Genomic DNA, 27,583 nt, shown 5'->3' on the forward strand with positions numbered 1-27,583 from the left:
ATCTCTTCACCCTCACATCAGCTTTTCACCCTCTTATCCAAATGGGTATGAGGCAAGTCCAATATCTGCTGCTATTCTGTATTTAAAAATGTGAAAATATACTTCTCAAATGAGAACAGAAAAAGAAAATGCAACATAGGCAGTTGCATATTAAATGTAAAATATGTGAAGATTTGGAGCAACAAGTCTGCAGGTGCTGGGAATCGAGATCAACAAAGCACTGGAGGAACTTAGCAGGTCAGGCAGCATTTGTGGAAAGTAATAGACAGGGGGATAGGAGTTGGGAGTGGTTAATAAAAATTGGAGGTCAATATTAATGCCATCAGTTTGGAGACTATAGAGATAGAATTTGATGTTTTTCCATTTAAGTATGGCTTAAACCTGGCAATATATTTGCCTATGGAGAGACATCCCGGCCAAAAAATGGCAGGAGTGCCAGAATTGCTGTAAGATAGCACTGCCACTGGTACAGATCCAAGGAGAGAGGAAACAATACTCCTCTGTAGGGATCTACCACCAAGTCCAACTACCAGATTTTAAATAAACCACTGTTGGGTCCTTTAAACAACCAGTTTGAAGGACCCAACAATATTTTAAAATCTGGTGACCACAGGGTCTGGGCCCAAGATGGCAGCCTCTGTGTTTAGTAGCAGCCTCAAGGGGTTGCAGATTCCAGGGGAGCAGAAGACTGGTGCAGGGCATCAGAAAATGGGGAGACTATCCCCCATTTGAGATGACCCTATGGGAGGATAACCATGGTGCAGGAACAGTGAGGGACTCTGTGGCTTAACTTAGGCAACAAGCTGATGGTGACAAGAAGAGGAACCCAACGCAGGCTGCTGGTGACTGGTCAAAGGACTCACAACTTTTTCCAATTATTATGCAGGTCCCTATCTACATTCAAATTCCACAAAATATTGTAAGATAATTTCACAAACCTGAGAGTTAAAATTACTGAAAGATTTATATAAACTCAATTTTTCTCCTACATAAGAGTACATGAGATTTTTTTTCTAGATGTTCTCCTTTATCATCTTTAATAGATTGTATTAATGCAGTTAAAATGATAATATAATTGTTTTTTTTTAATTTATTTCAAGCAATTCCAGTTATCATTCTGAAATCTTTTTAATAATATTGACTCAAAAGTTTATTCCTTTTTTTAAAAAAAGTATAAAAGTATATATATATATATACTTAAAAGTATATATATATATACTTAAAAGTATATATATATATATACACACACACAATATATATATTCTTTATATATATATATATATATATATACACACAAAAACATAGTTTCCCCAACTGTACTCTATGTACTTAAAATGTATGTAAGCACTGACGGTGAATGGATCTGTATGGAAGGGAGGGAGGGAGGGAGGGACTTTTGTTTTTGGTTTTTGTTTGAGAAAAAGTTTAATATTGTATATTTAAAATGTTACTATGTATATTTTTTGAGAATTTTTTTAAAATCTTCCTTTATTTGGAAGAACAAAAATCCTAGAATTAGTAAATTTTATTATTTGGCTGCTAATATTTGCTATCTAACTTATTGGATTTTTTATTCTGATAAATTGGATCATCCATAATGGACAGATTTAGATTTGAGATCTATACAGCAGTGGCCTCTTTACTGGGTACCTCTCTTCCATTTAGCTTTTCCAAGTTCAATAGAAATATATCTAATCCAATACCAAACATATATTGGAAATTTCCAATTTAGGAAATTTTTAAATTAAAAAAACTCTTACCTAGTGTTATCTCTCATAATTACTTTTTTTGACCATTAATATTTCTCTATATGGAAAATCAATGGTATTGTTTCTTTTGCAAATTTAAGGAAGGTTGTTTAATGTCTTTTGAACAGCTTGCAAGTAAATATGACTTACCAAATACCCATTTTTTTAGATATTTACAGTTAGAAATTTCTTAAATACCATATTACCAGACTTTCCATTTGTATATCCGCCAGATTTAGCTGATGATGTTTTTCAATTGAATCCTCAAAGGATTAATTGGAATTATATATGATAGATTATTGAAATTATGTCGAGAACTACATGATAAGATTAAAAAAGCTTGGGAATTGGAATTTGCCTTATCTGAGGATCTATGGGTCAAGATTCTTAAACTGGTAAATATATGTGCCCAACATTCATTAATCCGGATCAAAGTGGTGCCTCGTGTTCACATGTCCAAAGATAAACTAGCTAAGTTTTTTTTCTACTATTAACACTATTTGCGACGGATGAAAATCTGAAATTGCTACATTGACATGTTTATCCTATGATAACTATTGGAAAGAAATTTTTAATATATTTCAAATATACTCTAGGTGGAGCTATGACCTTATCCAATAACTTCTTTTATTGACCCAGACATGAGGAGTTTTTCGGTACCTGTTCTGCTGGTTGTGACCTCTAAATTTTTGGCTGGAGGAGCCATCTTATTTAAATGGAAAGACTAGATCTCCAACTGTGTTTCAATTATTTTCTCGTATCCTGCCTAAGCTTCGGGAAAAAAAAATAGATATCAGGTATTTCATTCATTGGTGAAATTTGAAGATACACGGCGACCTTTTATATCTTCTTTTCATATGCTATAAATGTTTCTACATTCGTGTACTCACTCTTACAGATAAGATAGAGTTTTACCATTGTTTTTTGATTTACAGTAGGAATGAAAAACTACAAAATATATGTAACCCTCAGGATAAACTGCTCAGCTATTTTTTTTGTTAGGTTAAGTTTTTAATATACGCTTTTCACCCATTGCGGTGATTGGGGGAGTTTCTACTTTTTGAAGTTTTATATATATATACACACACACACACACACACACACACACAATTGCATTTTCAGTTTTGTTCCCTTTTCTTCATTGCTTTGTATTTCTTATTAAAAAGATTAAAAGAGAGAGGGTTCACACCAGGCTGCAGATTATCAGGCATTGGAACTGGGATGTGAGGGGATGCCAAAGGCGTCAAACACTCCCTGAATGTTTCGGAGGTATGGATCTGGAGCTCAGGTTGCTGATGGTTTGGACTGAAGTGGTTGTGGGAGCACCGGAGGCAAGTCCACGAATACTGTTTCTGGGGAACTCTTGCTTCTCTGACTATAAAGGTGTGTTGTGCAACTACTGCTGATGTCAAATCTTTGCCTTATGGCAAACTAAAGTTAGTTTTGTGTAATATTGCACCTGTTTTATTATATGACAATAAAGGAATCTTGGACATAGTGTAGGAAAGGGAGGTGGAATTGAAGTGGTTGGTTACTGGAAGGTGGTGCTCTTACATAGGACAAAGGTGCTCAACGAAGTGATTTCCCCAGTCTCCCTGATGTGGAGGAGACCACAATGGATCAGTAGATGACAGATTCACAGGTGGTCTTGGCTCGCTTGGGAAGATTGGGACCCTGAATGGTGCAGGTGTTGCATTTTTTTTGTAGTCACAGAGGTAAGTGCTAGGGCACCAATTAGTAGGAAGGGATAAATGGACAAGGGAGTTGCATGGAGAGCAATTCCTGTAGAAAGAGGAGATGATGTATGTGGTGATAGTAACAGAAATTGAGAAATATATTTGGATACTGAGGATGGTGAGGGTGAGGTGGTTGAGGACGAGGAACCCCTTTTATTTCCCCATTCCTTCCCAAGATATGGGCTGAAGGTAGAAGTACCTTAATTGATTGTAGCAGTGATTACAGGAGCAAGGTTATCTGTTGTAATTGTTAAAATCTTGTGATGCTTCAGTTACTGTGTGCATTTCTGGTCACCAAGCGGTAATTAAGGGCCCTGAAGTGTGTTTTTCGCAGAGAAAGTGGTGGGTATATGGAGCAGCCTGCCAGAGGATGTGGTGGAGGTGGGAACAATGAAGCTGCAGATCAACCTGACAATGGGTAATGTTGGTCAGGAACTATTTGGGCCTCTCTCTCAGGCCAGGCTAATATGGAATGGATGTGTAGCGACATTAAATTGCCATGATAATGGGAAAAGACAGGAGAAAATATGAAAAAAGAGGCTGAAACTATGGGATAAAGAAGAGCGCCATGCTAGTGTGCCTTGGGGAAAAGGAGTTGGAGCACAATGAGGCCAGAGGGTGGAGGGAAGATAGGTTACTGCATTGGGGGGTAGGATCATATCCAGTGGAAGGTATCAATGGTTGGTAATCAGCCTCTGCAACAGAATCAGAATTGTCAGCTTGAAAATGTTACAGTCACAGAGCAATAAAACCTTAGTCCAAGTATATATCAACTATCAACCATTGACTTATACAATCCTACATTAATCTTATTGTTTTTATTCACCGCCAATCTTTACTCTCCCACAGGTTCTACTGCTCATATTGTTGCCACAGGCTATTTACAGAAGCCAATTAACCTTCCAACTGGCACGTGAGAGTGATGGGGTGTGGAATGAGGGACAGAGGGTGGTACAGTTAGGAATGGAAGGGAGATAGCATCAGTGGGGAGAGATGGGGATGGGGACAAATAGTGAGGGCAATGGGAAAGGGAGGGTGATGGGGAGGGGTGGGGGGGAGTAGGGAGCGAGTGGGGGGGAGTAGGGGGCGAGTGGGGGGGAGTAGGGGGCGAGTGGGGGGGAGTAGGGGGCGAGTGGGGGGGAGTAGGGGGCGAGTAGGGAGCGAGTGGGGAGCGAGTGGGGGGGGGAGTAGGGAGCGAGTGGGGGGGAGTAGGGAGCGAGTGTGGGGGGGAGTAGGGAGCGAGTGGGGGGGGAGTTGGGAGCGAGTGGGGGGGGAGTAGGGAGCGAGTGGGGGGGGGAGTAGGGAGCGAGTGGGGGGGGGAGTAGGGAGCGAGTGGGGGGGGGAGTAGGGAGCGAGTGGGGGGGGAGTAGGGAGCGAGTGGGGGGGGAGTAGGGAGCGAGTGGGGGGGGAGTAGGGAGCGAGTGAGGGGGAGTAGGGAGCGAGTGTGGGGGGAGTAGGGAGCGAGTGGGGGGGGGAGTAGGGAGCGAGTGGGGGGGGGAGTAGGGAGCGAGTGGGGGGGGGAGTAGGGAGCGAGTGGGGGGAGTAGGGAGCGAGTGGGGGGGGGAGTTGGGAGCGAGTGGGGGGGGGGAGTAGGGAGCGAGTGGGGGGGGGAGTAGGGAGCGAGTGTGGGGGGGAGTAGGGAGCGAGTGGGGGGGGAGTAGGGAGCGAGTGGGGGGGGAGTAGGGAGCGAGTGGGGGGGAGTAGGGAGCGAGTGAGGGGGAGTAGGGAGCGAGTGGGGGGGGGAGTAGGGAGCGAGTGGGGGGGGAGTAGGGAGCGAGTGGGGGGGGAGTAGGGAGCGAGTGGGGGGGGAGTAGGGAGCGAGTGGGGGGGGAGTAGGGAGCGAGTGGGGGAGAGTAGGGAGCGAGTGGGGGAGAGTAGGGAGCGAGTGGGGGGGGAGTAGGGAGCGAGTGGGGGGGGGAGCGAGTGGGGGGGAGTAGGGAGCGAGTGGGGGGGGGAGTAGGGAGCGAGTGAGGGGGAGTAGGGAGCGAGGGGGAGTAGGGAGCGAGTGGGGGGGAGTAGGGAGCGAGTGGGGGGGGAGTAGGGAGCGAGTGGGGGGGAGTAGGGAGCGAGTGGGGGGAGTAGGGAGCGAGTGGGGGGGAGTAGGGAGCGAGTGGGGGGGGAGTAGGGAGCGAGTGGGGGGGGGAGTAGGGAGCGAGTGGGGGGGGGAGTAGGGAGCGAGTGGGGGGGAGTAGGGAGCGAGTGGGGGGGAGTAGGGAGCGAGTGGGGGGGAGTAGGAGCGAGTGGGGGGGGAGTAGGGAGCGAGTGGGGGGGGAGTAGGGAGCGAGTGGGGGGGAGTAGGGAGCGAGTGGGGGGGGGAGTAGGGAGCGAGTGGGGGGGGAGTAGGGAGCGAGTGGGGGAGAGTAGGGAGCGAGTGGGGGGGGGAGTAGGGAGCGAGTGGGGGGGGGAGTAGGGAGCGAGTGGGGGGGGGAGTAGGGAGCGAGTGAGGGGGAGTAGGGAGCGAGTGGGGGGGGAGTAGGGAGCGAGTGGGGGGGGAGTAGGGAGCGAGTGGGGGGGGAGTAGGGAGCGAGTGAGGGGGAGTAGGGAGCGAGTGGGGGGGGAGTAGGGAGCGAGTGGGGGGGGAGTAGGGAGCGAGTGGGGGGGGAGTAGGGAGCGAGTGGGGGGGGAGTAGGGAGCGAGTGGGGGGGAGTAGGGAGCGAGTGGGGGGGAGTAGGGAGCGAGTGGGGGGGGAGTAGGGAGCGAGTGGGGGGGGGAGTAGGGAGCGAGTGGGGGGGGAGTAGGGAGCGAGTGAGGGGGAGTAGGGAGCGTGGGGGGGGGAGTAGGGAGCGAGTGGGGGGGAGTAGGGAGCGAGTGGGGGGGAGTAGGGAGCGAGAGTGGGGGGGAGTAGGGAGCGAGTGGGGGGGGGAGTAGGGAGCGAGTGGGGGGGGGAGTAGGGAGCGAGTGGGGGGGGGAGTAGGGAGGCGAGTGGGGGGGGAGTAGGGAGCGAGTGGGGGGAGTAGGGAGCGAGTGTGGGGAGTAGGGAGCGAGTGTGGGGGGGAGTAGGGAGCGAGTGGGGGGGGAGTTGGGAGCGAGTGGGGGGGGGAGTTGGGAGCGAGTGGGGGGGGGAGTAGGGAGCGAGTGGGGGGGGGGAGTAGGGAGCGAGTGTGGGGGGGAGTAGGGAGAGAGTGGGGGGGGAGTAGGGAGCGAGTGGGGGGGGAGTAGGGAGCGAGTGGGGGGGAGTAGGGAGCGAGTGTGGGGGGGAGTAGGGAGCGAGTGGGGGGGGAGTAGGGAGCGAGTGGGTGGGGGAGTAGGGAGCGAGTGGGGGGGGGAGTAGGGAGCGAGTGGGGGGGGGAGTAGGGAGCGAGTGGGGGGGGGAGTAGGGAGCGAGTGGGGGGGGGAGTAGGGAGCGAGTGGGGGGGAGTAGGGAGCGAGTGGGGGGGGGAGTAGGGAGAGTGGGGGGGGGAGTAGGGAGAGTGGGGGGGGGGAGTAGGGAGAGTGGGGGGGGAGTAGGGAGAGTGGGGGGGGGAGTAGGGAGCGAGTGGGGGGGGGAGTAGGGAGAGTGGGGGGGGGAGTAGGGAGAGTGGATAGAACAGGGCGGCGCCGGCGGCGGGAGGGAGCAGGCGCGCGTGCCCGTCCCCGGCGGCGGAGGGTGCAGGCGCGCGTGCCCGTCCCCGGCGGCGGAGGGTGGAGCGAGCGGACGGCGCCGCCATGTCCGTGGTGTTCGTGCCGCAGCGGCTGCGGGGCAAATGTGAAATTAACCAGGCGACCATCCAGAAGGTGCGCGGGGTTGCGGGGGCCGCCCCGGCCTGTTGTGGGTGCGGCGAGAGGCCACGGCCTGGAGTCTGGGGCTCGGCCGGCCCGCCCGCCCGCCCGCCGTGAGGGGTGTTGGGTTGGGCCGGGCCAGGTGGGAGGTCGGGGTGGGGATGGGTTGGGGTGGGGGGGGTTTGGAGGGGGTGGGGGGGGTTGGGGTTGGATGTGGGGGGGGGTTGGGTTACGTGTTTCAGGACATTGCTGTTCTCGCTGACTCCTTCGTAAATGCAGACACGATTGAATCTCCGAGACATCGGCAACCACATTGATCCCGAAGGGGCTCCTACTCTCTCCCTCCTGGCTAAATCGTCGCCTCTGATCAAACTTCCTACGTTGGAGACGACGTGGAGGAGTTGGAGCGAAAGGCCTGTATCCTTGCATAAACAGGAGGTTACTCTACTCCCCTTTGTCAGTCTGTTCAGCCCCTCGTTTTCTGTTGACCTTTCGTGGTTCACTCCAACTTTCCCACAAGTGGGGACACGAGTTGGCCATTCCACCCTGCTCCCTTGGCGGGGCTGCCAGGCACTGCTGTCCAACCCTGTGTCCTTTACTCCATATTTGCTCCGTGGTGCTGTATTTAGTCGAATTTGAGCATGTCCGTAAAGGTGGCAATGTTTTGTGTTTTTAGTTACTTGATGAGAACAACCAGTTAATTCAGTGCATTGTGGAGTATCAGAACAATGGCAAGGCTGCGGAGTGCACCCAGTAAGTCGCCAACCTTCAGATTTCATAAGAGGGAGGGGAAATTGGTCAATACTCAGTATTGAATTGCTAAGTTACTAGTACATTTATTTATAATGAATACAAAAGATAAATGAGGAAATACTAAATTAAATATTAAATATCAGCAGTAGATTTAGGGGACGAGGAGCTTGGTTGTGTCCATGACATTTAAAACAATATAGTTACTTTCCTCTCTCAACTGTTGTTCAGTAACCTAGTCTTTTGGGTACTTTTGAACTGTGCTGAGGTTTTCTGTTCCCATCCACCATGAATTCCAGACCTCACTATTATGAGTGACATTGAACCTGTTCCAGTTTGCCTACCATTCAAACTATTCCATAGACGATACCATAGCCTTGACCCTTCGCTCCATCCTGACCCACCTAGATAACGATGCCTCATACTTCAAAGCTTGGCATTCAACATGATCATACCTTCGAGGCCCCTGGAATAAACCCTTCTATGCAACTGGTTGCTGGACTTCTTGACCAAAAGACCACAGCCATCCAAGTTGATAGCAAAATCTCAAGTCCCATCTCACACTGAGCACTGGCACACCTCAGGGCTGTGTGCTCAGCCTGCCTGATGGGTATCAGCCGCTATTCCTGGGAGGTACACAGGGTGTGGAAGCATCGCTGGTTGACTTTCTGGCAGGAAGTCTGAGCTCTGAACCACTGATCCAGAGACAGGTGCAAATCCCACAACTGGTGGAATTTAAAATCACGGAATTCAATAAATCTGGATTTAAAATATCACTGTGTATTGTAAAAACTCAGCTTTGCACTAAAAAGATCATCTGTCCTTACCCAATTTTGCCATGATATGACTGCAGGATTGCTGTGGGCTCATAACAATCTTCTCTATTCAGGGATCAAGGATAGACAATAAATGTTGGCATCACCAGTAAATGCCAACCCCCCCTTGAATCAATTAAAGAGTCGCTCTAGTCTCTTGAACCATTTCTACATGGCCAGATGAATCCTTGGTATTTGCTTCATTTTATCCAACAGCATAAACACAAGATCTGCAGATTGTGGCATCTTTTGGTGGAGGATTGCTTTTGTATGTTATTGATGTAAATGTAGTTATGATTTGAAGTCTCGACAAAGGGTCCTGATCCAAAACATTGACCATTTTCCTCCATGAATGCCGCCTGAGCTGCTGAGTTCCTATAGCATCTCAACGTTTGCTAAAACTCCTCCAATCTTGGCTCAGGTTTCCATTACCCAGACCTCTCAACTCTGCACCTAATTGACCTTGTCCCTGCCCTGCGGATGTGTGACAGGACAATAAGTGGGAGCTTCATCTGGAGCTAACCCTGTGCAGTGTCTGCTGTGGGAGTATTTCATGGGGCAGCGTGCAGGGCGCTTCAGACTGGAGTCCACTCGTACAGTATCAGGGAGATGTTTGATAGAGCACTAGTATGTTGGATGAAATGGGTGATGGTGGATTGTGGGATCAGGTTTCAGTGTTTTGGAGTCCAGGTGCTGCCTCACAGCGAGTTTTGTTCAGTGTGAATGTGCCTGAGCTTGTGACTGTAGCCAGATCCTGCCCACAATTGCTGCCAGTGTTTGTGTTAATGGACTGCAGCGAGGTTAATTCCAGCTTCAGGAGTCGCTGTATAAACAATGAAATGTAGTTAGAATTAGGAAGTTGCAGTAGGCAGTTCCTCCTTCAAGTTTATTGTCATGTGTCCTGCTAGTCAACATAATACAGTAGTAAAGATCAGTCCAGAGTCCAGGAGTTGCAGAGAAATCAATTCAAATGGACAAAGACAACATCGTTTTACTCATGAGGTTTGTTCAGAAGTCTGATCTCAGTAGGAATGAAACAGGAAAAAAATCCATGAATGGTATGTGATCTAGGAGTAGCAACATGAAAACATACCCAAGTTTGTAATGTGATGTCTTTGCATTGATAAACATAGGCCTATGTCATGTGGATAATTCTCCGGGGTCATGGGTTCTTTCATACTCGTGAGAGAGCAGGTGGCAGCTTCGCTTTCAATCCAAAGTCTGGCATTGCAACATCTGACATGCTCAAAAATGCTACCCGGTGTGGATTTGTCCTGGATCACTTGGCTCCAGATCTAACATGCATTTGATCCAAACCAACCTCTCCTTCATCAACTCTGTGTTTACTTCTCACTGCCTCAACAAAGCAACCATCATGTGAAAAGACCCATCCCATCCTGATCACACTCTCTGCTCTTCTACCCCCCACCCTGCCGCCTTCCAGTTGGGCAGAATGTACAAGAGCTTGAAATTACTCACCTCCAGATTCTTTGTTTCCTGTTTTTATCAACTATTGAATGGACCACTCATTAGTAAAAGTTGTTAATCTTGCACTGTTTAAATTGTACTTTTCCCTTCAACAATATCTGCTGTGTTTTTTGTTTTAAGCAACACTACATTTTTATTATAATGCATCAACTGCACTTTTGTCTTGTTGTACTACCTATTGTACTCTGTACAGGTTAACTTGTCTGAATAACATGTGAACCAGTGTTATTCACTGTATCTCAGAACACTTGACAATAAACAATGTGGACAAAAGAAATGGCTGCCAAATTGTGGCAGTTTAGCATCAAAGTGTCCTAGTAAAACAGAAGTCAATGGGGTTCAAGGAAAAAGCACAGTAGCTAGAGTAACATTTCTCTGGCATTATGATGGATGGAGGACATTCATCCCACTCTCAGGATATTGCTTCAGATATTGGGCTCTTCAACCTTGCTTCAGTACACTAACCCTAACCGTAAACTACTCTAAGACCACCAAAAGATCTGTCTGGATAATAGGAACATTATTCTTTTGTTTCTCATTAACTACAGCTATGAATAATTATATATCTACATTTTATATTATCTCTGCCTCATGGTGCATTATAATATTTTAATGTATATGGTTGCAGTTGGTGTATCATACATACCCGTTAGCTGTAAGTAACAATTTTGGCGCATCTGTACATTGTACATGTATACGACAATAAAGTTCTCATCATAAACCGCTTCCGTCAACTCCATCAAGGGATTTCAAGATCCCTCATTTTCTCAACCCTCGATCTCCAGTCATCCATCACATTGTCCTCACCTCCAATCTTTCTCAGGTTTCAGTTACAATTGCCACTCTTATGCCCACCAGACCAGTACTTTGATAAACTATCTCCTATTAATAACAAGGCAGTCTCTTGTGCCATGGCACTACATTGTCTAAGTTTTTGTTAAAGGCTAATGGAGCCCAGTGCAAGTTGGTCATTAAACTACCCATCAACTGTACGCTTTGCTTTTGTCACATTTGTTTTTGAGGTTGAGCAGGAGGAGAGAAAATGTTGGTTGGCAGATCAAGTCTCTTCTTGTTTTTGCACAGGTATCAGCAGATCCTGCACAGAAACCTCATCTACCTGGCTACCATTGCAGATTCCAGTCAGAATGTGGTCACTTCCCACCCCGCAGTAAGTTATGGCAAGCTGTGAGTGATCAAGGGGATCTTCCCACCCTGGAGATCCCTCCGGCCTGTCCACCACCTTTTGCCTGCCTTCACCACCCAGTTCCATTGGTTGTCCACCATCCCAGCTTATCCAGACCCTTTTTCCCAACCAGCTCCCCTAGCTTGGCTTGTCCAGTCCCTTCTCCATACCCAACTGGTCCCCCTGGCATGACTGCCACCTTGCCTCCTCCCCATTTATAATAACTTCACCTCACTGGTGATCTAATCACCACAGACAACACACATTGCATCATGATTAGACAGTAAAGCATGTCCTTTCTTTATCTCTATCCTTAAAATACTTTGTTGGACATCTATCCCATTTAAGTTCCATCCAATTTTTTGCTGGCATGTCCAGAGATCAAGAAGTCTCTCTTCATATCTTCAGACTATATAGTATATTCCTCAATTTCCTGGGAAATTATAACCTATAGATCATTTTACAAAGCAATTAAGTTATGGCACAACAGAGAATTAATTTGCTATACTCCATAATGAAAAGTCCTACTCACTAGGGTTCAGCTATATGGGCACTATGTTCAGATTATGTCATTTTCTTTTTCAGTTTTTGTATTAAAATTTCATAATGTACACAGCATAAGGAGAATAGAAATAACACAATTAAAATGGCCTGTCCAAGTTTACATAGCATAAGTATCAGATATAAATTCCAAAGAGTGAAAAGGTGACATATTAGAAATCATTCTCATAACAAAGAAAACAGAAATCAAGAAATAATTATTAATGTGTGTGTGTATATATATTTATATATATATATATATATATATATATATACTTTTTTTTAAATTTTTTTAAAAAACAACAAATCTACTAAAAAAAATTTAAAATACAACTGAGTGGTCAAATAGTTTAAGACATAGCTCCAGTCCACACCTACAGATAACAAAAGCGGCAAGAATTATATTATGTCTGGAAAGGAAGAATTAATTCATAGAATAACACCAGTTATATCTCATGAAACTAATCGATAAATGGTTTTAAAAATTTAATAGTTGTATCTAAAGTACGACCTGATTGTTTTTTTCTAGATTTAAGAAAGACACAACATGAGAAAGCTGTTGAAATAATGTAGAAGAATTAGTCTTTCCATTTAAGTAAAATGGCTCTTCTAGCTAATAGTATAGAAAAAGCTACAACTCGATCTGCAGAAGAAGGTAAACAATTCCAAAAAGTGTAGTTAAGGGGTGAGGTTGTAATTGAATGACCAGTATCATTCATAGAGCTTTAAAAATATCTTTCCAAAATTTTTCTAACACAGAACATGACCAAAACATGTGAGTCAATGAAGCCACCTCAGTATTGCATCTATTACAAGTAGAGCTCATATTAGGAAAGATGCGAGCTGGTTTATCTTTAGACATAGAAGCTCTATGAACTATTTTAAACTGTATTAAAGAATGACGTGCACAAAGAGAAGTCTTAACTAGTAATTCTTCCCCATGTTTCAGGAGATAATGTAGTTGATGTTCCGATTCCCATGTTTACCAAATCTTATTCATGGGGACTGATCTCAAATTAATATAAGAGTATAAATAGTACCAATTAAACCCTTCTGAAAGGGGTTTAACTAGAACAAAGTGTTGTAACATTGGATAACTAGACATAATCATATTCAGGAAATTTCTAATCTATAGATATCATTTTTTTTAAAAATGTGATTGGTAAATTATCTGTCCTAAGCATAGTTCTATTAATTTTCTTATAACTTAATATGTTAACATTTAAACCAACCAGTTGTGATCAATGCAACCAGTTTCCCACTTGGGTATGTCAATTTCTCAGCATAGAAACCTCCAGGATTTTGTAATTAGCTTGCCTGCCTCAAGTCCTGTAAGTTTCTCTTTAAAACATTCTTGTTATAGTTTTGGATTGGATTTGCTACCTGATCTGTAAAAAGGGAGGGGAAATTGACCTTTAACAGTGCCAGCTTTTCTTTAATCACTTATCTAATCTCTTTAATAGTTTCATTTTTCATTTAACACCATATATTTTAAAAATTTTGTTTGCTGTCCCTTGTCAGTGTTGTTTTCTGTGTTATGATCCTCTCATTCAATCTTTGAATGTTTTCAGCTCTTTCAGTCCTCTGGATTTCCCGTCTGTGTTGGAGTTGAATGCAGCTGCTGCCTTGCTCTAAGTTTTATGGAGCCTTGAGTGTAGCAGGGAGCACCATTGTCCTGCTGAGTCTGGGACAGGGGAATGAATTTTTCTCAGTGTTTGCAGAGGGAGACATTAGTAGAAAATATTGTCATTGATTGCCATAGGGTTTTGTGGCATATTTGTATATTTGCATCAAAGAAATGGAATTGAATGACTGGACCTTGGCAAATTAAGTAATTTAGGACTCATTGATAATAGAGCATTGAACAACTGCTGGAGGAATTTGGTGGGTCGAGCAATGGGAGAAAAAAAATTGTTGATGTTTCAAGTCAGAATCATTCATCAAGACTTTATCCATGAAGGGCCATGGAAGCAATTCAATCTGTGGCAATTCTTTAATTCAGAAAATGTACAGTGGCGTAGAATGCAGAGCATACGTGGAAGGTGACGGATAGAATTAAGTTTAAAATTATTTGTCACAGAATACAAAAGGAGCAGAGCTGGATTCCTAGTATGATTTGGGTGCATCCCAGGACATGCGTGGAATGGATCTTAATCGTTTGCAGTTCTATAATGGGTCATCCTATTAGAGGAAGGATGTGGATAGGGTACAGAAGAGGTTTAACAGAATGTTGCTTCGATTAAAGGGTATGAGTTACAGGGGGAGGTAGGACAAACTTTGGTTGTTTTCTCTGGAATGTCAAAGGCTGACGGGACACCTGATGGAAGTTTGTAAAATCAAGAGAGATATTGATCGGGTGGATATTCCCCGGGATAAAAATATCACGTTCCAGAGAACGTGCATTTTAAGGTGTAGGGGAGGAGGTTTAAGGGAGATATGAAGGACCAGTTTTTTTTAATACATTAGCATTTAAGTGGCTCCTCGATAGACAGAAAAATAGAGAGAAATGAATCATGTGCAAGTAGCAGATTTTTATTTTAATTTGGTACAAACATGTGGGTTGAAGGGCCTGTTTGTGTGCTGTTGTTTGATTCTAAATCAGCGATTAACCCATATTTACAGCTTGAACTTTCCAGTTTCTATTTTCCCTTCTGTTGCACTGTATTTTCAATTGTATTAGCATTTGTCAAAATCAGGCATTTTTAGTCCTTAAAAACTTTCAGTAAAGAAATGAACGGGACTCATGTGAGATTGGTGAAAGTGGGTGGTTGATGGTCACCTTGCACTCATAGGGCTGAAGGCTCTGTTTCTGTGTTTGTATCTCTCTGACTGCATCAGTTTTATGTTCAATGCAATTATCTTTCTCTTTCTTGAGAATGTGTCTGTTTTCTTAAACTGTTTGCACCTACTCTTTACTGGCTTTTAATTATTTTTCATCCACTGATCTGTAAAACACAAGTTTGACAGCAGTAGTCTACAAACACTTTGAAAACTACATGTAATATTCGTTAAACCATAGAAACAAAAAAATGCATGCAGTATACTTGACATTTGATTTTTATCATGTAGTTGGTGATTTTTTAAAAAATTACTGGGCTTTGAAGTTGTTATTTCTGATTTTCTTGTATTTTTGTCATTCACCCACAGTGCTAATGAGCAGAAGATTTATTGTATGTTCTAGTTTGGACCTTCACCTACCACAGCACTCATTTTCCATTATAATCTGGAGGCTGCTCCTTTTCTCTTGCTGTGCACTGTTTGTGATCTTTCAAATACTGTGGTGTTGATGTACATTTGTCTGTTGGAATTTGCCCAGCATCTGCTATGTGGATGGGCCCCTGCCTGAGGCGAGTGAGAGGAGGGTAAGGCTTATGTTTGTATTGTGTTTTTCACAGCCTAAGGGCAACATCAAGTGCTTCCAGCAAAGAATAAATTTTGAAATATAGTCACTATTCAAATGTAGGAAACTGGGTAGTCAATGTAGACACAGGAAGCTCCCACAAAAGACCCATCGATCTGATGTGATGAATATTGCAAGAAGCACTGGGAAGACGTCTCCTGATCTTGCAGAAGGGACATGTTGGGAGCTTTGACATCCCAATGGGCTGGATAGGAACTGAATTTTCAGCTGTACCCACTTGTTACTGAGTTGTAGAATATGGCCTTCGCATAGTTTTGTTTTTAATTGCAATTAACTTGATCTGAACACAACCTGTAATCATCCAAGATCAAATACTTGACCTATTCTCTTCTGGTAAGGTTATATCTGATGAGAAGCAGACTTTGTGAAGCCCTGATGTCACCATCACAAATATGAATGCATCAGCCAATCCAATTACATGCAGCCACCATCACAGCAAATCGCATACAACACAGAACATGGACAGTACAGCTCAGGAACAAGTTGTTTCACTCACAATATCTGGACCCACCATGATGCCAAATTAAACTAATCCCATCTTCTTGCACGTGGTCTGTATCCCTCCATTCCTTGCCTATTCATGTCTGTCTAAACACCTCTTAAACATCCTCCAAAGTTCCTGCTTTCATGGAACTCATTGATCTCAACAGAAAAACACTGATTTTGCTCTCAATGGCTAACTTATTTTCTCCTTCAGACACTTGGCCAGCCAATGGCGATGGGACCAGTGGCAATGGAGCCTGTTGGGAGAGCTGCAGATTCCATGGGAAATGGAACACCTCCCCCTGGACAAGGGAACCCTCATCAAATGTCAGGTTAGCCTATGATTTTCCATTGGGCATTTAGTTAGAGAGTTCTGCAGCATTGTATAATTTTAAATTACCTTTGGATCCAATTATGTTTTTGTTGGGAGATTTGTATTCATTAAGGGGAATGGGTTTCAAATTGCTTTTGTACATTTGGTGTTATCGGTAGTGCGTAAATGCGTTGCTAGTACTTGGAAAGATGATGTAGAAATTAATATAATACCCTGGCATAATGAATTGAAAGATTGTATTGTTATGGAAAAAATTACTTATAATTTACATGATAATTTTTTTTTTGTTGATAAGTGGTCTCCATATTTGAAATATATGCAATTGGATGTATTTTGAACTGCTATTAACATTTATTTTAAAAAATTATATATATGATTTATATTTTTGGCTCCCCTTAAGGAGCTAGCTGAAGGGGGGGGTTTCTTTTTTTATTTTTTTATGTTTGTTGTATTTTGTTTTTCTTTAGATATAAATCTTTGTAAAATTACTCCTTGAATATTTAGATTGTATGTTATACTTTTTACTTATCTTTTAAATAAAGTTTTTTAAAAAAAGAGTTCTGCAGCAGGGAAACCGGCCCTTCAGGCCAACATCTATGCCAACCAAGGGAGTGCCTGTGTTCAGCCCATATTCCTCTAAACCTTTCTTATCATGTACCTCTCTAAATAGAAGAGAGGGGGCAGGACTGGGCATGGGTGACTGGTGTTGGCACGGGCTGAGACCACTTGCTCAACTTTCCTGAACTTTCATCTACTTATCTTTCCTGGGACGGGGCAAGGCAACACGTCAGGAGCTTGAAGAATCATTGGGACAAAAGCACAAAGATTAAGTTACCACACTAGCTGACTAGTGGCCATCTCTAATAGTCAAGGAATGTTCAAATCCCAGCCTGGCTATTCAGAAGTTGATCTGTGAAAGTAACCTTGAAACCCATCTGGTTCACTATTGTCTTTCAGAGGGGGAAGTTTCTTGCCGTTACTGTGACCCAGTCTGACTTCAGACCCAAAGCAGCATGGCTCCCTTAGCGAACCTCAGAAATGATTCAATGAAGCTCTCAGTTTAGTATGGGTTTTGGGAGTGGGAATTACCCCACTCTGAAAAATCTTTGTCATCATTTGGGAGATTTCTATTTAGTCTGGATTTGTGAAGAAGCAATGAGATCCCCGTTTCTTAGGGAAAGATCCTGCAGTGTGTTGGGATGGGGGAGGGGGGGAAATCATTGTTCATTTCTAATAAACTTCTCCTTCTGTTGCCATCCCACGACAGGTGGAACTCCCTTTCCCCAGGGGCAGACTCACTGCCAACAGATTACTCCAAGCACCTTGATGGGTTTACCATCTGGTAGCCATAGCAACATGGGAAATTTCAACCAACTGGTAGTTCCGCCCCAGAGCATGCCAGCCCAGGAGCAGATGGGTTTGAGTGTGGGTTCATCTCTGGCAACTCATCTACAGCCAGGTGCTCAGCAGAACTTGGGTAGGTGTAACAGGGATTGTATTACCCTGCTTGCTTCTGAGAAAGTGGTGATGCAGTAGTGTCTAGCTAGACCACATGACAGCTTGGTTACATACAGCTTCAGACTGGGTAATGATGACATGTTTCGTTTGCAGAATCACATGACATTCTGAGCTCTCCAAGGTCATCTTGGTGATTTATATCTACAAACTTATTTTAAGATGAAATGACTGTAAACACACGGGTTGCTGTGGTTCAATTTGAATTTGCAGTCTTGCAATAATTACTCCCATAAAGGAACAGTTACAGACCCTTCAGCCCTTTATATTTTGCTGTCCCATATATTCCTTTTTTTAAAAAAAGAGTACTAAACTCTCCCTACCCCATAACCCTCTATTTTTCTTTCATCCTGTCTAAGAGTCTCTTAATTGTCCCTAATGTATTCCAGGCACTCACAACTGTTTTTTTTAAACAACTTACCACTGATGTCTCCCTTAAACTTCCCTCCCTTAACTTTGTACATATGTCCTCTGGTGTTTGCTGTTTTTTCCCTGGAAAACAGGTGCTGGCTGTCCACCCTATCTATGCTACTCATAATCTTATACCTCTATCAAGTCTACTCTAATCCTTCTATCCTTCTATGCTCCAAAGAGAGGCTAACCAAGGGGTTGATAAATGCCTGGGGGACGAAAAGGGGTCAATAAATGCTTTGGGGGGGGGGTCAATTAAACTTTTATGGTCAAAAGCAGGGGCGTAAATATGGAAAATAGCGCCTATGGCTGGGGTGGCCAACCTCTCGCGAGAGCTGGCCTTGGTGTATGTGTTGTATTTGGATGAAGGAGGGTGGAAAGAGCAGAAAAGAAAGATGTGTGTTCTTTATATGTCTGGGGGTGGTAGCGCTGAGGGGGCCTGGGGGTTGATGAGATATCAAGGATTCCACAAAGGGCTCAATAGTCTAAAAAGTTTGGGGGCCCTTGTCCAAGTCTCTCCCACCATGGGAAACAACCTTTCCACATCTCTGTCCATGCCTTTAACATTCAAAATATTTCAGTTTCTCCTAAATTCCAATGAGTCCAGGCCAAGAACCATCAAACATTCTTCATAGGATAACCTTTTCATTCCCGGAATCATCCTTGTGAACCTCCTCTGCAGCACATCCTTTCTTAAATGAGGCCAAAAATGCTCTCATCTCACCAGTGCTGTATAAAACTTCAACATCACGTCCCTGCTCTTGCGTTCTATATTCCTTGAAATGAATGTTAACAGTGTATTTGCCTTCTTCACCACCAACTCAACCTGCAAGTTTACCTTCAGTAAATCCTGCACGAGGACACCTAGGTCGCTTTGCGTCGGGAAATTTTCTTCCCATTTAAAATATAGTCTGCCCGTTTATTTCTTCTACTCAAGTGCATGACCATACACTTTCCCACATTGTATTATCATTTGCAGCTTCTCTGCCCATTTTCCTAAGTCCTACTGCAACCTCCTTGTTTCCTCAACACTACCTGTTCCTCCACTTACCTTCATATCATCTGCAAACTTGGCCACAAAGTCTTTCATTCCATAATCTAAATCATTAATATACAACATGAAAAGAAGTGATTCAAATATCGATCTCTGTGGAATACTAAGAGCAGCCAATCAGAATATGATCCCTGTATTTCAACTCTCTGTTTTCTGCCAATCAGCCAATGGTTACACATGCAAGTATGTTATACCATGGGTTGTTAGCCTCTTATGCAATACCTTCTGAAAATCTAAATACACAACATCCACTGCCTCTTGTCACTTCTTCAAAGAATTCCAATAAGTTTGTCAAGCAAGAATTTCCCTTTATAAAACCATGCTGGCATTGGACTATCTTGTCACATGCCTCCAAGTACTCTAACCTCATCCTTGATAATCCACTCCCAACTTCTTCCCAACCACTAATGTCGGGCTAACTGATCTTTAATTTTCTTTCTGCTGTCACCTTTGAATAGTGGAGTGACATTTGCAATTTTCCATTCTTCTGGAACCATGCCAGAATCTAGTGATTCCTGAAAGATTATTACCCATGCCTCCACAATCCCTACTGCTACTTCTTTCAGAACCCAAGGGTGCAATCCATCTGGTCCGAAAGACCATTCAGCTTTCTGAGCACCTTCTCCCTTGTAATAGTAACTGCACTCACTTCTCTTCCCTGTAACCCTTTGACATCTGGCACTGCTCATATCTTCCACAGTGAAGACATTTGCAAAATACTCATTTAGCTCCTCTGTCACTCCTTGAATCCCATTATTAGTTCTCCAGCATCATTTTCTAGTAGTCCTATATCTATGCTCACCTCTCTAGTCTTGATATTATTTGCTGGCCTACTTTCATTTTAAATTTTTTACCCCTCCTTATGAGTTGTTTAGTTGCCTTCTGCAAGTTTTAAAACCCTTCCAAATCCTTTATCTTCCCACTAATTTTTGCTTCCTTGTATGCTTATGTTTTGCTTTTATGTTGGCTTCTCTTGTTGGCCACAGTCATGTCATTTTGGTACCTTCCTGAAGTCAACACAAATTGTCAAATTATTGAATTGACCTGCAGAATCACAGCTACTGAGGAAGATTTTCCAGTTCCTAGTTTTCTCTGTGTGGGGGAGAAAAGTTCGGCTTCACTTGATGGTTGACAAGGCTCTGAGAGCAAGCATTCTACCCTTGTGTTTATTTGTTGACATCAGCTCCTGCCCAGCAGCAAGGATCCCAGGGAGAATTCTTCAACCACCAATTCAACCAGGCACAGGCTCCAGGCGAGGGAATGAACTTGCAGCTTTATTCAGAAGGTAATTGAGCAACTACAGTCAAGGAAAACAAAGAGCCTGTACTCACCTTCAATAATTTTTCCTTTGCTTATCTCACTGTCTAAATCAAAGGTTAGCTATGGGTACTCACATTGTCCCGGCCATGTCTTTTTGTTGGATGTGTAGAGCAATCCATTATGCAAGCCTACACAAGTAAGGCTCCTCAGCTCTTTCTCCATTGACGATTACATCAGTGCTGCCTCCTGTATCCATGATAAGCTCCTTAACTTTATTCACTTTGGTGCCAACTGTCACCTTGACCTCAAATTAACTTAGTCTCTCTCTGGTAATTCTCTTCCATTTCACAATCTCTGTGTCTCCATTTTGGGAGGCACATTATCCACAAACATCTTTTATAAAACCACTATCACCCAAAGTTACCTCGACTACACCTCTTCCCACTCTGTCTCCTGTAAGGATTTTATTCCTTTCTCTCAATTCCTCTGTCTCCGTTGCATCTGCTCTCAAGATGAGATATTCCATTCCAGGACATTTGAAATGTCCTCCTTCAGAAAATGTGGCTTCCCTCCTACTACCATTAGTGCAACGCTGTTGTATTGCAAGCATTTGGGTCCGGGGGTTCGAATCCCATGCTGTCTGTAAGGAGTTTGTATGTTCTCCCCTTACCTGTGTGGGTTTCCTCCGGGGGGCTCTTGTTTCCTCCCACCATTCTAAACGTACCACGGGTTGTAGGCTAATTAGCTGTAATTGGGTGGCACGGGCTCGTGAGCCGAAATGGCCTGTTACCATACTGTATGTCAAAACTTAAAAATAAATTTAACTCTGTCTCACTTGCATCACCAAGTCCAATAATGAATCGTTCATGACCTTGTAGATTGATGGGTAGCCTTGGGGGGCTTCATTAATGAAACACGGGTTGATGCAACAAGTAATTGGATGGTAAATAGAATGTTACCATTTTTTTTTGCCAGAAGTGCAGAGTAAAAAGTGCGCAAGTTATGAAACAACTTCACAGGGTTTGAAGACACAGCACCTGTATTAGTGTAGGGTTTAGGTATTTGCATTGGAGATGGGGTGGAGAAGGTTCATTCAGTAATTTGGCTGAAGGAGGTGGGCTGACACACTGGAGTTTAGACGAATGATTCCTCATCTCATTAAAGCATGCAAGATCCTAACAAGGTGCTGAGAACCTTCTGCAATTCTAGGTCATTGAATGACAAATAAGGAGGAATCCCTTTTCTGGGCCGTGAACCTTTGGAAGTCTCCACAGGAGAGAGCAATGGGGGTATTTACAGCATAAACAAGGTGGAGATTGGCAGAACTAGCAGTGGATCAACGTAAGAGTGCAAGAAAGAGGCTTTCAAGTCCAATAATGAATCGTTCATGACCTTGTAGATTGGTGGGTAGCCTTGAGGGGCTGAAAAGCCTAATCCTACCCCTGTTCCTTGTGATTTAATTCAGACTTTAAAACACAAAGGAAGGAAATTGTGAAAGAGAAATTGATGAAGCAATTAATGAGAAACCCCGTTACGAGAGGTAAATTGTGTGTTGCAGCAGTTTGGAATTCATGGCCCACTTCAGACAGGAGCCTTTTATTTGCAGGGTTTTTAAAATGGAAATCTTGTTCTCAGCATTCCAGTAGAGTTGAACCCTGCTCCCGGGTATTGTTGCTCCATCTCCATCAATAAAAAAAATGGCAGTGCTGTCAATGGCTAGTCAATGCCTAGTCAATGGCTCTGTACAGGCTTTAAATGACCTGTTAAAAGGAAGGAGGACTGGCACAGGGCACCTGAAACCAGGGAGACTACCCACCCCCCCCCCCATTTAAGGAGGAGAAGCAGAGGAAACTTTGAAACTGAAGAACACACAGGCTGTTGGTGACTCAGAGGTGTGCATCGGGAACTCAGGTTGCTGATGGTTTGGACTGAAGACTGTGTTGCTGCAGTGGCTGCGAGAACACTGGAGAGTAAGCCGTAGATACTCTGACTCTGGTGGGGGGGGGGGAAGTCTCTTGCTTCTCTTTCTGTAAGAGGTGCTGGGCAATTTCTGCTGATGGTGAATCTTTCTCTGCCTTACGGATGACTCAAGGAAATTTCGTATAATATCACATTTTCTATTTTATTACATGACAATAAAATAATCTTAAAATCTCTGTGTGTGCAGAATTCTTGCCAAAGATGGTGGCATCATGATCCCGATACCTTGTGCACTGCTGTTGGGGAATTTTCAATAGGCTTATTCTGTGGCTCACAGCAAAAATAGATCCCTTGCTGATAATCATTCTCTTGTTGCAGGCAGCAATTGGTTTGGACCACAACAGGGGCCGTTCCAGCAAAACCCCAGTGGCCACCAGCAGACCTTCTACCAGCAGTACGGTTCCCAACAACCACTGACCAGCACTCCTCAGGAATTCAGTGAGTTTCCCCTAACACACAGGCTGCAGGACCTATTACGGGGAGGGCAGGCCACACCAACTCTGTTCTGGGCTGAATCGTGGCCAGATTCAATAGCGGTGCCACCCTGACAGAGGGGCAGAGTTCTGTCATCTCTTCACACTCACCATCAGTTTCTGATTTATTGATGCAGGTGTTACGAGTCCAGAGGACCCCAAAACCCAGCACCAATAGAAATTCACCAAGACAAATGGTTACTTAAACAAAAGTTGCTTTTAATTTTCTTTAAACATAAAAACAGGATCAAACTTTTAACTTGTTACTATTAACTTAACCTAACTTAACCCCCTCCTAATTCGAAATGCATGTGTATATATTCAGGAAAGTTCTTTGATTCACAGTCCAATCTCACTTCTCACTCCTCCAAGTTCACTGGTTGCAGGCAATTCTTACACTGTGCACAGAATTTAACATTTGTGAATTTTCACCAGGCTGTGGTAAATGGTTATCGCTCACGAAGGTTCTAGTTGGTTTCAGAGAGAGATTTGTTGCTCATTGGACATACACAAACTGATTCCCTCTGATCAGTCGCTTCAGTGTCTTGCCAAAGAAACTTGCCCCATTGTGGGTTTTCCAAATGATAACCTTTGCTTCCAGGTCACCACAGTTCCTCTTGTTTCCCTTATTTCAGGAGAAATACTCTAGCCAGTCAAGGACTACAAGCTGAACTTAGAACTCACAACCCGTCTTCAAAATGGGGTTTTCAACAAGCCTGCCAGCTTGCCATGTTGCAGCTTTAAAAGCTACTGCAGAACTTTCGAACTGCACACTCTTGGTCTTTCTCTTTGTAAAACCACATGACCCCTCTTAGAACAGCAAACTGCAACCAGACAGATTGCTGCACCGGAATCAGTTTCTGCCTGGGCATCTGTAGCTTTAAAGACAATATAGTCCATTTACTCCACTGCATCAGTCTAATTAACACCTACTTGTGAAGTCTCCATAGGCATTCTTCAAAGTTTCTTTAAAGTCATGTGGACATGAAGTCTCTCTTTCAGCAAAGTTCTTGCATTTTAATTGAGATGACTTTTGTGAAGTGTTACTCTGTTTGTGAAGTGACCCTACACACTAAATCCCCACAATCTCTCTTTTAAAGACATATTAATATATAAAATATAATATACCCTGTAACAGAGTTCAAGCCCAAAACGTTGGTTATGTATCTTTACCTTTGCTATATAAAGGACGCTGTTTGATCTGAGTTTTACTTCAACCACAGTGTCTACAGACTTGCGTGTTTTACATAAGAGCTCTGATTTCTAACATGTCAATTTATCAATTAAATCCCTTTATTTTCTGTTTGCTTTAGATTCTGCACAGAACTCTCAAGGACAATTTAGAAGTTTCCAGCAAGATCCAGGGCAACAGTACATGGCTTTCCGACCACAGCAGCCTGCCCCCAGCGCAGCCCAGCAGCAGGCATTCCAGTATGGCCAGGTACAGGGTGGGTGCAGGGACAATACGGTAATCAAGTCAGAACTGAGGAGTAGTAACATGATGTATTGCATTCCAACTCCTTTCAATCTCCCCTCCCGAATCACCCCTTGAAGCTCTTATCAGCCTGTGCTCCCTTTATCACTTTATTCCTCTTTTGCCTGTCACCCAATGGCTTCACCCAGTGCCTCTGTCACCAACTGGGTTTACCCAGAGGTCCCCCTTCACTCAATGAGCCCCACTCCCATCAATAGCAGAGTTAAGGTCGAGGAGCTTCTCATTATTTCTTCCAACACATCCCGTCTGCCCTTCATGCTCCTGGGTGTTTGGGCTGATGAGGGCCTAGACAGTTAGAAAAACCACCCCGGATCACAGATATTGGTCAGTTACTGGCCCTTCTTCACTCCTTCCACACCCTCTGGGCCCTGGTTCCCTGTCGGAGTTGGAGAGTTGATTCTTTTCCCTTGAGATGGGTGGTTTTCCAATCAGGGACACCCTGCTCCCTTCAGTCACCTGCATATTATCAAACCAGTCAGGTGTTCTCCAAGAGAAGTGTCTCCGCAGTGCTAATAGTGGTGGGTGTCAGAGCAGATCCCATTTTCCACCAGCCCCCATCCCTCAAACTGCTGCTCCCATCTATCAGATCTTATCTCATCCCCCAGCCATGTCCCCAATCAAAACTAGGGTTGTGATTTACTGTGTTCTCTTGCAGGGAGCTGCGTTCGGGGGTTTTCAATGAAAGGAGCTACAAGCTGAAGGACAGCATCTTACTGCGGACTCTGATGCATCTCAATGAGGCAAACTTCTGGAAACAAGGTTTAGGTAGCAGTGAGGAACCCTCCTACCCGGGGTTAGCCATGCAACACCGCTTGTAGATCGTAAGGTCAAGGTGGGGCTTGGTCTATCCCCTGCCCACACAGTCCACACTCAGGGGGCCTTCACTAATGGGCAATTCCACAGCTGCCCTGCCACCTGGACACCTCTAGAACCCCCACCTTCCCCATCACTGCATCCTCCCCATTCATCACCATCCCCATCTCTCACCTCTCCCCATATTTACATCCTTCACATCCCCTTCCTCCATCCCCTTCCCCCTCCCCTTTCACTCCCCAACCCATCCCCCATTGCATTGTTCCTTCCTAACTGAACTTTTCCTGGTGGCCCTGAGCACCCTTTGTAAAAACTAGGGATGTTTTCCACTTGGTAAGCTGACACATTAAGGGAATTTTGCTGGTGTATGGGCCTCCTTTTCCCCAGATAGGGACTGGGGTCGCCCAGAGTTTACCATGTGTGATCTGGATCCTGAGCCCCAGTGGTTACTCTGCCTGTGGCTTTGTATTCGGGGTCTGTTGGCACATTCCTGCAGCCCTGGTAGATTCAAGTTCAGGAATGACCACCATCAGAGGCTGTTCTGTGGAAGTCAGCCCGCACTGTAATAAGACAAACAGCAGAACCAGTTAAGCTTACAATGATTTCTTTATTCAGCCTTGATAACACTAGTGGGAGTAGGGTACAAAGAATGAGTAGACAGTGTCACTCGTTCCCTGCACTGAGCCTCACTCAATTCATACAACATTTAGGAACATCTTTTATAGTGTGTAATTTCACAAGTTATTTGCACATGTTTCTTGCAACTTATTGTTCATTAACGTCTGTCCTTTGTTTCTCTAGACATGCAATTTAGAAAGGTTAATTTTGCTCAGCTTTGGTCATTCTATATTTGTCTAGTTAAACCATATCTTGTTTTTGTTTTCAGAATTCTCAAGCAATCTTGTACTTATGAAACTTTGCTCAACTCTATTGTTTAATTGTGAATCTTTATCTGCAAGGCTAGCAAATTTTTATGTCTACAAATAGAACAGAGGCCCTTTGCCCTTTCCCTTAATGTTTGACCTTATTGTTTGGCATTCTGTTAGATTCCTTCACAGTTCAGATTCTCTGCCTGTGCAAGCATTTTCAAGGAGCCCTCTGATTAGACCTACACCCCTTGCTCTCTCTCCCAGCCCCATAAAATTTTGCAATTCAAAGAATCTCTTTTGAACAATACTGTTGAATTTGCTTCCACTGAGTTTCACACACTGGGTCTCCAATCATACCAACTCACGAGTTTACAGAAGTTCCTGACATTGTTCATTCTTTGGTTGATTGTCTTCATTAAGAGTCCTTTGTCACAAACCCTCCTCCCACTGGAGATAGTTTACCCTCTGTCGAACCCTTGACTCCACAAACCTCTGTAACAAGGAGCCAACAGCAGTTTCTGCAGTCCCTCAGATTGAGTCAAAGGAACAAGGAAACAGGCCAAGTCCCATCAGCTGCAGGATCTTCACAAGCTGCAGAGCCATTGACTCACAGATGCTCCCTTCACCGTGCTCTCAAACTCTCTACATAGCTCCATTATGTAACCAGGGTGGAGTCAGAGCAAGGGGGGAATAAGCTCAGTCTGCTGGCTGCAAGTACATTTGAAGAATAATGGTAATTAGATTGGAGAGACAGATCTGAGCAAATGGATGACTAAGGTAGTGTTTGAGCAAGCGGTGGTGACTGCACCTCAAGAGCCAAACCAGGAGCTGATCACTCTCACTGTGGAACACTACGAATCAGTTTTAATTTCGGAAATTAAATAATTTGTTTGATGCTTTGAAGGTGATGTGATTTGTGTAAAATTGTGAAGATTAAAATGGTTTGAAAGTTGATTGAAGAGTGAGATTGGATTTAAATGGAAATCTTTTGGGAGGTGAGGTGTACATAGAACACTGCAGCACAGTTGTGTTGCCTTATGTAAACCTACTCCACCATAAATCCTTCGCTCGCTTGCAATCTGTAACCTATTTTTCTTAAATCCCTGCCATTCTAAGCGTCTTTTAAATGCCCCTATTGTACCAGCCTCCACCATCTGCCCTGGTCATGTGTTCCAGAACTTGCCACTCTCTTGCCAGCATTTCAGGTTGGAACACATCTAGACTGTGCCTCCAGTACTTTGTAACGATTACCTTAAAGGATGGGTGCGAAGGTCAAGCAGAGAATTCCAGAGCTCTGAGCCTCAGCAGCTGCAAGCATTGCATCTGATGACTGAGTGATTAAGATCAGAAAGAGATTATTGCAGAAATATTCCAAATAGTTTCTCATCCTTTCTGGATGCAACATCACTCTCACTTCCAAATACTTCTTGCTGGAATGGAACTAATCAAGTGGGATCAACGTTACCCAGTTGACCGGCAGTGTGCAGAGCAGGCTTGTAGTAGTATACTGTTAGTG

At 44.2% G+C, this 27,583-nt stretch overlaps 1 protein-coding gene across 2 annotated transcripts; it reads left to right on the forward strand.

The window, feature by feature from the left end:
- The first annotated feature begins 7,040 nt into the window (after positions 1-7,040).
- Positions 7,041-27,021, forward strand: LOC138745002 (protein SSXT-like). 2 transcript variants are annotated; one of them, XM_069902004.1, is made up of 10 exons: positions 7,041-7,198; positions 7,463-7,621; positions 7,860-7,936; positions 11,320-11,404; positions 16,078-16,195; positions 17,465-17,674; positions 20,361-20,462; positions 22,736-22,855; positions 24,204-24,331; positions 25,041-27,021. In XM_069902004.1, the coding sequence occupies exons 1-10, from the start codon at positions 7,130-7,132 to the stop codon at positions 25,065-25,067; spliced, it is 1,095 nt and encodes a 364-aa protein (XP_069758105.1). In that variant the 5' UTR covers positions 7,041-7,129; the 3' UTR covers positions 25,068-27,021. The 2 variants fall into 2 exon arrangements, with proteins under 2 accessions (XP_069758105.1, XP_069758106.1); XM_069902005.1 differs by lacking the exon at positions 7,463-7,621 and having other exon boundaries at positions 7,044-7,198.
- The last annotated feature ends 562 nt before the right edge of the window (positions 27,022-27,583 follow it).

The sequence above is a fragment of the Narcine bancroftii genome, chromosome 10, assembly GCF_036971445.1.
Source record: "Narcine bancroftii isolate sNarBan1 chromosome 10, sNarBan1.hap1, whole genome shotgun sequence".
Lineage (NCBI taxonomy): Eukaryota > Metazoa > Chordata > Chondrichthyes > Torpediniformes > Narcinidae > Narcine > Narcine bancroftii.